The 13,066-nt window shown below is 36.7% G+C and overlaps 1 protein-coding gene across 5 annotated transcripts in view; it reads left to right on the plus strand.

The window, feature by feature from the left end:
- EVI5 (ecotropic viral integration site 5) overlaps positions 1-13,066 on the plus strand; it is a 72,522-nt gene that overhangs the window by 47,392 nt on the left and 12,064 nt on the right. For all 5 annotated transcript variants that reach the window (XM_058029962.1, XM_058029965.1, XM_058029961.1 and 2 more), the window contains one exon: positions 4,802-4,897. In XM_058029962.1, the coding sequence (XP_057885945.1) occupies positions 4,802-4,897 (96 nt within the window). The remainder of the gene's footprint in view (positions 1-4,801; positions 4,898-13,066) is intronic.

A 13,066-nucleotide genomic window follows, 5' to 3' on the forward strand; every position in this document is an offset into this window, starting at 1 on the left:
AGGCCTCCAGTGGTTTTTCAGGTGCTTTCTGGTGATTTATTTATTTGTTGTATAAACCCTTTTTTATTATGAGTACCAAACTTGATTTTGGGAGGCTGTTATACAGTAATGGTTTCAGGTATTTTAAATCTTCATTTTTTTAAGCAGTCTGTCCCTGCACTCTTGTGTTGCCAGCTATACATCCTGGCCTGATGCTAAATGAATTTAAAAAGTCTCCATATGTTCAGGAGTTCTCAGTAGCATCAGGTGGCTTTTTGAGACTAGCTGTTGCTTCTTGGCAAGATGCTTTTTTCTTAGAAAGCCAGATAAAAGAGCATTTAAGTGTGATATGAAAACCATGATTCTCAGCTGGTAGTTTTTTGTGGACAGAATTTTTTGTCATTTTAAGGAGAAAATTTTTGGAGTTTAGATTTTTCTTCTCAGGAGCTCTCAGTGTAGCTCTTGATATGCACACAAGTACAGTCACTCTACTGCTTCACAGCAGCATGAGAGAGGTGAGAGCTTCCAAAACTGTGAAGGGGCCTGAGTTCTGTTTTAGCAGCGGGTTTTTTTGATCTGTAGAGCTCATTTCCTGCTTGGCTGCCCGTGCTACTCCCACTGTATACACAGCCTCTGGGGCAGGGGTTGGACTGTGGATTGCCTGAGTACCCTGCTACAAGCACCGTGTGGAGGGTGATGGCTGCCACGAGGTGTTTGTTACCCTGGGAAAGATTTCTAACCCTGGTGCTGCTGTTGGAGCTGATCTGTCAGAAGAGACTAAAAAGGAGCAGTTAAAAGTCTTCAAAAGCAGTGAAATCAAGATGATGCATCTTTAATGACAGTGTAACACCAGTTGGCATTGCTGTGCTAAAAATCCTTCAGGCAAGAGGAGGTGGGCACTGCAGCGGTGCCGGTACGCAGACGCAGTACGCCAGGGATGTGGGTGTAGAGATTCATTCACATGTGACTGCAGGAGGTTTTAAACAAATTCCTACGTTCTAGAATTGACTAGCTTTCATTATTTTGCAATTCTGATAATACCCACACTTTGCTTATTTATACGTTCTCTGATTTTTTCTCTGTATATTAATTTTACATTTAAAATTACTATGATTTGCCTAGCAACCAGCTGGTTTTTGTGTTGTGACTTCTCCAAATATCACAGATTTGTTATAAGAGTGCTCCCCCTCACCCTCAACCACCAAAAAACCAAGCAAGCAACCCACATCCTATGTGAATAACTCTAGATTTAAACAATTTAACATGGAGATTACTAATTACTTATGCTGTTCTCTTTTAAAAGGTATGATATTCAGACCTTAAAGACTTCTACATTGTAAGTGGAGCCTTAACATTCAGTTTTGAACCCTTACTGTTGATTTGAGTGCTTTCCTCAGAGCTGCTCAAGCACAGTAGTCCAAAACTATTCAAGCACAGTATACAAGCAATGCAGAGTTAAATGTCCTGTTCCTACTAAAATAAATGCCACAATAGGAAGCATTAAGTGAAATTAAGCTGCATGAAAGCAATTTAATTTTTCTTATGCCAGTGCAACTGTGTAGTAACTGTGTAGTATGGCTTCACCTTGACTACTGTGTGCAGTCCTTGGCTCTGCTATTTCAGAAGGATGTGAAGGTCCTTGAATGTGTCCAGAGGGAAATAAAGCTGGTGAAAGGGCTGAAAACAAAGTCCTGTGAGGAGTGGCTAAGGATTTCGGGCTCAATTTAGTTCAGAGACAAGCTGAGGGGTGGTGGTGTCAAGCTCCCCTAATGAAAAATGACTGTTAAAGAATATTACTACCAAATTTAAGTTCCTCACATTCAAATTTGCCTTTGATTAATGAATGCTCATCATAAGGTGGGAATTATTTGCATTAAGTTCAGATGACGTGCTAACATGAAATGTCAGTGGAAGGTGAAACAATTTGCAAGATCATGGTAATACTTTGTACTTGTATAAAAATGTATGCATTGATGAGAAATATCAGTCTCATTCCACAGTATTAAAGAATATTGGGTAACTTAAAAATCATGATATGACAGGTAAATTTTGAAGGACTTTTTTGTTCATTAGATAAAGGTAAGCTTTCAGCTGTCTACTTATTATTTATTCTCTAAATTAGATTATTTTGATAGAAATTAAAATATATTTTAATGCTGTGGTGTCTGACTCCTGCATGTTTTCCAGTGGTTTGCTGCCACACTTGCATAAGAATCTTTAAAAGACAATGGCATGATCAGCATAGTAGACTATACTTTTCAGTTGGTCAGGGATGAGCAGCAGATGTAAAGAAGACTCTGATATCTTGTAGTAATTTTTTTCCTATGTCATCCTTCCAATTTATCCACTGTGGACACACTGGTAGCCCATAGAACATGGGATTATTTAATTAGGAAGATGATTTTTTATCAGCAAGTTAAAAGGATCAGCTTCTGATCACTTGCATTTTGAATGTTGCAAGAGGAAGTTACAGCATGACCTTTCTAAAAGTATGTTTGTAGAAGATGCAGGGTTACTTTTTTTTTTGGTTTGTGAATTGCTAGCTCTACAAAATCTGTAGTTCTGAAAGGAAAACTGAAACTTACTTGCCTTTCAGTAATAATGGCCCCCTTACAAGCCAGGCTTATGCCTTCCATTCAGCTCTAACTGACTGTAGATACAATCAGTTCTACTGGGAGAAAATACACACAATTACTCTGTAATATCTGCATTGACTCTACAGTGTTATTCCTAGAATAAAAAGTCACCATTACACCACTTCAATGTAATGGAAGTGTGGAATTCCCATATGATATAGGCAAACAGCTTTCAGCTGTTTGTGTGCCAAACCCAACCTGCTAAATGTTCCTGCTTCTGCTGGTAGTTTATACAGTCTGACCTTGGCAGTGCCTGTTTCACAGCCCCTTGTGCACCCAGTTTCTACCTAAGCTCAGCTGTTTGTTACACTTCTGTTTTAGAAGGGGTATGGCATCTCTCTTCTGCTTCTGCTAAAACTTTGCTTTACTGTTGCATTTTGATTGCAGAGTGGGTAGTGAGTAGAGTCCATAGAGTAAGAGGCTTAAATGGGAAAGCCAAGGTTTCAAACAGAGGGAAAAAACTTAATAATTTCTCCCATATATTCCTGCTACCTCAAGAGATCAGGTCGTGCTCAATGTGTGGAATCTTAGTGTCTGACAGCAAGGAAGATTTTTTCATATGCTGATGTATTTTTAGTTTGCAGGTTATGTTGCTTTTGTTTCTTAGGCCAGTAGTCATTCTTGTAGAGAGAGATGATGGGGTTAGACCGCTTTTGGGTTTTTTGATCAATTTAGGACAGGAACTATTGTTAACATTAATGCTACCTTTCTGTACGTGTGTGAATTTGGCCATAGGTTACATTGGAAATTAGGTTCAGTATGGAAATAGGCATTAAAACATCTTGCTCTTGTTACAGATTTCGGGAGTTAATAGTGATTATGATAAAATTATTTTTTGAGTAATTTTGTAATGCATACCTCACTGCAAGAAAAACAAAGCCTGAAAAAAGTGATATGGCTTCGATATTGCCAATACTGACAGTGTTCTAGATTGTTCTCTTCATCCAGCAAAAGGGTTTGGAAGGTAGCATGTTCTCTTCTCATAGTTTTGTCCTGGGGTTTATATTTCAGAAGGATGTTTTAAAGGAACCTCTCCATTAAAGCTTTTTGTCTTATCCTTTGATGAACAGTTAACACTTTTCATTCTAAAACGTATTTAACCTCTCTTTGCTAATGACTTTCAATTTGGCTGTTGAAGTAAACTGTTTGCTTTCTTCAAGTGTAATTAAAACTTCAGCAAAATGAGCTATAGGGAGAAAAACAAGATATTCCCATTATATTTGTATTTCTGTAATATATTGCTCATATGTGATTTACAGTCAAGGTAAAGGGTTTTATAAAACCAAGATGCTTGCATTCTGTAGAGCTGGTGGCTGCTTCAGAAATTATTTAGCTAGAAAAAGGCAAGAACAGAGTTGTTCTGCATTTTATTAGTAGCAAGTAGAAAATATGGAGTGTATTCCTCATCAGGGTGATTATTTATCTCAGATCTGCCAGGTTTGGTTCAGTCACATTAGGATTCCCTTTAGGGACAAGATGGAAACCAGTGCTGCAGGCATTCAGTGCAAGCCTTTTCAAGCATCCTGAAATGTAGGAGCTGCATTTGATTGACAAATGAGAGAAACATCATATTCATCTTAATCTATTGTTTCTGTTTGCTTTGTTTTTTACTTGCCAGCTTTTCTGTATGCCTCTTGAAGCATTGGTATTAGGGGACATTAATTTATACTGTCTGGAACTCCTACATGACAAATACCACAATATTTTGGATGTTACAGCTCTTCTTACAGGACAAAAGAAACTTGTCTTATATAGTGTTTCCTAGTGCATGTCCTACAAAGCAAGGAAAGAATTGTTTTGTTTAATTGGAGACAAAAGAATATGTGTTGTTGCTAAAGGATAAACTTTAGTGAAAATAAAATATGCTATGTTCCATGTATTGACAATGTTCTGTAGGAGTGGTTTACTAAAATGCAATCTCTTGTGCAAAGGATGTGGATTCCACCTGTGAAGCTGTTAATTCTTCCTGCTCCTCCATAGAATCCTGCATTGTACTGTTGAGAGAGTCAGCTTGGTCTGAGCCACTGTCAGATAGCTGCTGGAACTTCAACCAAATGAAAGTGCTGAGTGGTGTCTGGGAATAGCTTCTGTTCGTGACAGAAATATGCAGACAGTTAAAATAAGATTTTTAATATAGTAGATCTTTGAATAATTTGAATATGATTCCTTTTTTTTAATCAAAACAGAAAGAAGAAGGAAAAATTCAAGGGCAGCTTAATAAATCTGATTCTAACCAGTACATCAGAGAGCTGAAAGATCAGATAGCTGAGCTGCATCATGAGGTGAGTGATATTATACTACGGTCTCTGATCTCTTGTAACTTTTGTCCTTTCACCTGTGGCAGGTTTTGCTTATTTAATAGTTATTACATCTTCACTACATGTTTTTGTTGAGGTACATTATTTTAAATTAATGCAATAAAACTCTTATACAAGAATCTTGCCTTTATCTTGGAATGTAAGAGAACAAAACAGTGATTAGCTTTGTGATTTGACATTAAATGAGATTGGCAATGTTCCATCTTGACTTTTTCCTTAATTTCATTAATTGATATATTCATGTTGCATTTACTTCATTTGGAACTGCATATATGAAAATAAGCCCCTTAATGTCTTTATTTGCTACAGCTGTTAAGGCCACTATAGTTAGAAGCTAAACCTCACTTGTGCAAGTGGAAGAATTCATGCGTAAATTTTCTGGTTCTTGCTGTTGCAAGGATGAATTTTATGTGGTAGTATACTGAGATTGCTTAAAAAAAAAGAAGGATGCTTGCTTAACATCAGTTAACAGATTTTTAACTTTTAAACTGCCAAAACCTTCAGTCTATGAAATGTCTGTCTTCAAACTTCCTTGCTCTAATAGATGTAGTAACTTTCTGTTAGTTAAAAAGATCAGAAGATCTTGAAACCGAAATGGCTTATGTAACTCCTGTGCTCACTGGCTCATTTCAGTTCATGCTGCATGGTGAAGAAATGTCTTTACCCAATACCCTACCATGTGCAAAATGCCTGCTCATCTTTGCATACAGTCTCTTTCTAGCCTTTTCATACACAGCTCTGAGAATGTTGCTTAAAACCATAAGATTCAAAAGCAATTCAACCTAATTGTTTGTTGCCTTTTTGCTTTTATTAAATAAACACATCCTTTCTTTAAGTGTAGATAGTGTTTTCATAACAATCTGAGTAGATCCAAGCTTTTAGGATCAATCCCTTGAGACTTATAACACAGTTGAGCATCTTGGAATGTTGTCTCTGCTATAGATCACTATGCTATAGATGTAGGATAGTCTCTAGGGTCATCAGTCCAGCACCTTTACTAATCATTAAGCTCACTTAAAAACAGATTTAAAAATCAATAACCTGGCTTTCTCCATTAAAGCACTCTAATTAGTTTTCTTTGTTGCTTGCTTGAAGAATTCCCAGAAAGCTAGATATTTAGTGTATTTTTGCATTATGACCAAAATAAGGCACTGTACTGACTTTTTCCTCTGCTCACTGTAGGTTTAAAAGGTAAGAAACAATGCTTTGGGGGAAAAGTAGAATTATTCTTGGAAAGCTGTTGCATAATTTTCTCTATACAATCATCTGTTTTGTGCCTGGCTGAGCAGCTGAATTGTCATGAAGGCAGGCAATATTGTACATCTGTAAATGTGTATAAGTTAATGTGAACAGGTTGGAAAGAAGATGAGAGAAGATGTTCATAAGCTGACAGAATAATGATAATTCTAAGTAATACCAGTGATTTCCTGGTTTGGTTCATTCTAGTCAAATCTTTATCAGCATTTCAATTTGGCAGAAAGGAAATGCTGTGAAGAACACGAATTTCAACAAGAGCAGAGTTTGAGTAATTTCATGTAGAAGAGCACTCCTCTTCCCAGATATGTGCTTTGTGGTGGCTAAATTTTTAATTTCCAAGCTAGAGAAACGCTATAGGAAGGAAATCCTTCCAGGATATATAGGAACAGTAAGAAGAAATGGTTTGACTTGATGATTTTACAGATATTTTCTGACTAGTCATTCTACGATTCATGAAACTCTGTATGTAGTAGACATGTGCTACCCTGGCAGCATTCTGCATGCTTTTTACACAGACTATATTCAGGCCTGGAAGTCTTTGTTTACTAATGATTTATTTTTCCCTTTCCCCTTTACTGTTACCTATTTATTTGTCTAGTTTTTAAATCAAATCTTAAGAGGGAAAGCAATGTTTCCTCAAAAAGCAAAATCTGAAGAAAATGGCAACAGGAAGAGGCAAAAATGTTTGCTCTCAACTGCTAAATTTTAGAAGTATAATTCATTCAATGCTAGTTAAATAAACAACTTCCTTAAATCTGCACTGAAGTGTCCTCATGCATACATCCATTAATGGCCATGCTCTTTGTTTTTTGGCTAGCTGCTTTCTGATTGTACTTCTGCAAAAGCTAAAAGAAACGTTACACATTTGCAAATGCATCTTCCTGAAGATAGGGTGATGGTGTGTGTGACATGCTGACCACAATCTCCAACTGGTTACCTTGTAAAAGGCACTGGAAAAGGAACAGAGCTCTTGGGGACTGTATGGTTACCTTCTAATACATTGTAATTGTGGAACTTTAAACTGCACATAAATGCAAATGGTAATTAAAACAAAACTTATAATTTAAGGTAGGGGTGGGACAGGTATGTGTGAAACAAGGTGAAATGTCTTGGCATGGCCATCAATGTTGATTCTGCATATTTAACTTTTTTCCCTCTCCAGCACTGCATTTTTACAGACTTTTACACCAAAAAAGTTGCAGGTTCTCCATCTGAAAGATGGAACAAAATAATGACCAAATTCTTTATTGAATACAAGTAACTGCTGACTAAGTCCATATTCTGGCCTTTGGATAAACACTATTTTGTGCTTTTGGCCAGCAGTATGAATGTAAGTGTTTCTGTGTCAGTGGAGCCTGGAGGAGCTAAACACTTTAATTCTATTCTGTGCTGTCATCCATCAGATGGCAATAATACCAAGTTTTGGCAACAACATGGTCCATCCTAATTGCAGAATTCTTGTGAAAGTTCTCCTGTTCCATCAGTGTTTGCAAGCCAGGCTAGTAGCCAGGCACAGGGAAATCTGGAATATCAGTGAGGAACACCAATAAGGACAGCAGAGAGTCACTATTACTGAGCAGTGTCTAAAGGTGAATTCTTCACTAAAAGGTGGCTTGGGAGTGGGAGTTTTCTATGGTACAGGTGCAACAAGCTGCTGCTGTACTATCTCTCAACTTTCAGGGTGAGAAAAGTTTGGCCCTTAGTATTCAGATATTTCTCTCACTTATTCCAGTGGGATAACCTAAATCAGCTATGTGTTGGAACTCTGCATGTTGTATCAAATGATTAATCAATGGATTCAGATTACAAAGTGCAATTGGTTGGAAGTTTTTGTAAGTATGAACAAAACTTCTGAAAAATCAAAATAATTTTGGTCACCTTTCCTGAGCTCAAAATTTTGCATGCTTGTGAAGAATAATGCAGCTTGCAGCCAAAAGGATAAATTTCAGCTGCTTTTACTACTCACCTAGGAATAGTAATGCTGCAGTCATCTTCAAATAACATTATAAAAATACTTATTTGCAGTAAATTCAAGTTGTGTTCCTGTTTCTGAATAAAACTACACATACTGGAAATTGGTATTATGGTACCCAAACCTTAACTGATGAGCCACACTGGTATTAAATGTACAAAGTAATTAAATAGAAAAAGATGCCTTTTTTCTTACCACTCAAACACTGTAAAATTATTATAAATGGAATTATTGGATTTTTGGCTTGTTCTAACAAGCTGCTTGCCTGATTCCTTTTTTACCAAACCAGAGGATTTCTGTAGCATGGTAATCTGAGTTGAATATTAACTACTTCAGAATAAGTATGAACACTTCAGGAGAACCGACAAAATTTGGAGCTTTGAGAACATTATAATTAGAAGTTGTCAACTTCTGCTCTACTAGGCTCTAGATTTCTGTAAACTTCTTGCTTTACTGATGAACACTGGAGTGTTAGATTAATGGTTGGACTCTGCAGAGGCTTTTTCCAACCTTTACAATTCTATGGTTCTATGCACATTGTCTTAAATCTGTTTACGTGCACCTCTTTCTGATTTGAAACAACCAGTTATGGGTTAGAATATAAATATTAAGTATAATTTGTAATGTTATGTAAAATAGTGCATTAATTCTTAAATTCCTCGGTGCAACCATAACTCCACTCAGAAATCAAGTACATGTAGATCAATTATTACTTACTTGCATTTTGAATTAGTAAACATATCTGGTTTTATATTCATTCCCTAGAAAGCTACTGACAGCTTTCCTGTAATCTTTTACACAACCTATCAGTATTCAAAGAACAGCTGATGCATTCTGAAAGGACACTCAGACTGAAGTATTTCTAGTTAGCCAGTAGCTAATCCTGTGATCAGTCATGTATGTTAAGTGCTGTACTTCCTTTCCTCCTTACTGGCTAAGTTTGTGATTTATTTGGCACAAAGTTATTAGGTGGTTGTGGCTTATGACTTTATTGTTGAAGGTTGAAACTATTGTGAAAACCTGAAATGATCAAGGATCATCACAAATGTGACATCATGATGTAAACTTCTTTGAGAGCTTTCAATATGTCCTAGCCTTAGACACCCTGCCTTCTCAGAATCTCATGTTCTGTTGCCATTTGTTCTTTTCATTACCTGAAGGCTTTCTGCCTAGCATTTTCTTTCTTTTTCCTTTCCCCTCCCATTCTTAAAGCTATCTCTGCAGCATTCTTGACTTCTAGCTTAGTGGGATTTTAACTTAAAATGCTTTCTCAATGTGCAGCTCCTGCAGGCTGCAGCTTCTGTGAAGCAGCTTTTGTTGCTCTTGTCAGTAAGTACAGAAGCTTGGCTGCCCTGTGTTTGCTACAGGAGAAATAAGGTGTAGTGATCAGTCTGTTCTGTCACTTGACCTCCCAGTTCTTGTGCTTTAACTGATGTAACATAAATGGCCTGAGCACACAGACCCTTTAAGGTTGTCCTATGCTTAGATACTTTCAGGCTGCCCCAGGAATGCTAACATTTCACAGAAGTTGCCTTTGATTAGATACAGAAATGTTGTGTGAAAGCAACTTCTGTGAAACATTTTTACTGTTCAAGAGAATAGATCACTAAGTAGGTAGTACTGAAGTAAAGCTGTTAAACTATGTGGAAATAAATACATTGGAAGTTTGGCCTGTTACAAGTTTCCATTAAGTAAATTTGAATGCTTAAGAAAAACTATGATTATTGGAAAAGCTGTTACTCTTTTAAACACAAATCATATTCTGGAGAAACAAGGAGGAGGTTGTTTGCAGTTTCCCACCTTTTCCTTTTAATTCAAACTGAATGGAATTAAATGATTTATAAACTGCTGAAGTTCTGCATTTCATGCACTACCTCTCTGTATGTGCAGTCACTTTATATATATTACCCAGCAGCTGCTTCTGCTTCCTGTTGGATGTTGCAAGGCTTGTATGTGTTACCTAGATTACAGGGGTGGTACAAAAGATTAGAATTGATGTGCTTACCCACAAACTACACTGGCAGACCACAAGACACCTTTGGAGACAAAAGCAAGTGGTTTCCAATCTTTCAGACTTTGTGATTTAGGACTGAAGTGCTTAAGTTTAGGTTGTTTCACTTGAAATTTGACAAAGTTTGCCTTTGTCGCACTGTTAGGTGATTTTTGTCCCTCTTGGAATCCTATAATGTGTTTGTTTTGCTGTAAAATCTCAGGTTTTTGTCTTTATGTACTATAGTTTTCAAAAGTCGATTTGGTTTAATCTTATGACAGCTGTCATATTAAAAGCTGAATTCTGCCTAACATGTTGCTTGTACAAAAGCAAGCAGCCTCTACAGTTTGGGATTGTGGATGTGTATTGGCTGTCTGTTACAGGACAGCTTTATGAAGGCAACTGCAACATACAGAACATACAGTGCTTCCTTTACTTAAGACATTTTTTTCCTCAGAAAGTAGGAATATGGATACTGAAGATAGCCCATTTTTCAGTTTTACTATGACATCTGTGCATCTGCATGGACTATTCCACCCACCATTAATCTAGAGATGATTGCTGGAGTTTAGGAAGAATATTGTGAAAGTACCACTACATGTTTTGTCTTGTTTTTTGGGCTTGCATCTGCTATTGACCAATGCCAGAGGAAGAATACAGCATTTTCTTCTAGCTATTTCTTTCTAGTGAGATATCCTCTTGACAAATAATTAGTTGCAATATTTTGAGAAGAAGCAAGGATGATGTGCAAATCTTATGCAGGTGTTCGGTATTTGAATGAAAACCAAAATTCTGGTGTTAGTGTGATACACTGGTCCAACATATAGAAAGTGGACAAGTTAACAGTGTCTCGGCACGGCCGATGGAAAAGAACAACATGACAAATAACTGGAGCGTTACTATTCTGCCAGAATAATTTTCAGGCATTTAGAATATTTTATAATAGTCCCTTTAAGTGAAATTCCCATTTCAGAATCTGGAAACTTGATGGCTATTTGAAGAAGTAGTGAGCATTAGTTTACTAATCTTCCATTTCCACATAGGTATAGTTTATCTAGGAATGGATCTGATATTATGTCTTAAGAACCTAATGCAGTCAGTAAGATTCTGATATAGGTGTTATCTCTTGGTCTGATCGTGCTCCTGGTGAGCTAACATTTTAAGATTGGCTTAATGAAAAGAGATATAAAAGTTGGAGATTAAATACTATGCTTTTAAAAGATTTTGCTTGTGTAAATAAAATTCAAGACACTTTAAGTAATGACTTTGAGGATAAATAATGTATAAATTGTGACCAACAAAGTAATTGGTTATATGGCTGAAATAAGGATATATCTTGCAAGTTGCATTAGGTTTCTAGGCTTTCACTGCTGAAACTAAAATGGAGATGGGAAACTGAACTTGTAGCCCATCAGTGCGAAGGATTAAAAAAAAATCACCTATATGGACAACACTATTAATACCTAAATAAAATTCAATGTGCTATAGTACAGTGAATGAAATATTAAACCACATCAATAGTTGCTTTAGTTTTAAATACCATAAATTTATATGGTAGGTAAACTGTGTTTTAAAGTGTTTCCTCCTTGTATTTTTTATTGTTAGGTAATAATCTTAAATCAGTTAGTGGTTCTGGGCCCCAGCACTGATGAATCCAGGTTGTCCCCTGAAGAGATGAGGGTATGTCTGTGCGAGCAGTAAAATGATGATTTCTGCATTGGCCATAGCTGAGAACAAAATGATGATACTGCTTGTGGCCCATTGGAGTAGCACAAGATGGGCTGGCCACTTCTAGCAGATTCCTAGCTCCTGTCTCTCTCATAATAATTGCATCTGGGCTTGATGATGGGATGCCAGTAGAAGCAATATTCCTTTCCTCTGTTAATTTTATTATTAGGCTTCCATTGAGTCAAATTTAATGCTTATCAAATCAAATGTTTTCTTATCTGATGCATGACTAGACTACATTCAGAAGCAGAGCAAATAACTTGGAGTAAGTAACATAGCTTTGCATAATGGAGATGAGGAGTGACTGGAGAAAGTGAATTGTAGTTGAAGTTCAACCTACCAGAAATTGTTTCAAGTTCTCTGAGGACATACTTAGAGAGTGACGGATAGCAGCGGATCAGATCATGTGCACAAATGAGAATGAGAGAAGATCAAATTTATCACCATTTGAGTACCTGAGGAAGAGAAATAGCTAACATTTCTTTTATCAGAACTAAGGCAAAACCAGCAAGGCCCAAAAGGTCTCATCCTCCTTCTGTAATATATGCAATTAGATATAGTGTTCTTTTACTCAGTCTCTTGCCAAGTTCTTTCTCGTACTATTCATTTTTCATGTAGTGCAAACACAACTACATTAGTCTCTTGGAAGCTGTCATTGTACTTGCTCACTTTGATAAAACCAGCTAAGATTTGTGGGATTCATTCCAGTCAATTTTTACTTCAGTCAATTGTTTTCCTTTTGTAGTTCTCAGCAATGTTGGTTGAAAGTCCTGTATTAACTCTTGGAAAGCACTTGTTTCTCAGTTCAGACTGGAGTCACATTAACATCTTCTAATAGATTTTTTACTAGACAAGTGCTTTCAAAATATGTGACTCTTTATAAATGTTTTCTTACTTGATAAGAAATGTTGTCTCTGAAAGGAAATATGTTAGCCCTCAGATTTACAAAGTAAGCATTTCAGCTTGTGGTGGAAGTTTATAGCACAATAAATCATGTGCTTTTCTTTTACCATATCTTGCAAGAACAGTTGGACAAGAGATGATCAGATTTTTCCCTCCCCACAAATAAAGCTCTTGCAAGGACAGCTAAAAAATGTAGTTGCTTTACTAGTATGTGTCAAAGTTACAGAATGTCTGTGCTGGCAGAGTCTGATTTAAGTGGTTGTGGTCAGTCTGAGGAACCTGT

The sequence above is a fragment of the Melospiza georgiana genome, chromosome 9 (genome assembly GCF_028018845.1).
Source record: "Melospiza georgiana isolate bMelGeo1 chromosome 9, bMelGeo1.pri, whole genome shotgun sequence".
Taxonomy (NCBI): domain Eukaryota; kingdom Metazoa; phylum Chordata; class Aves; order Passeriformes; family Passerellidae; genus Melospiza; species Melospiza georgiana.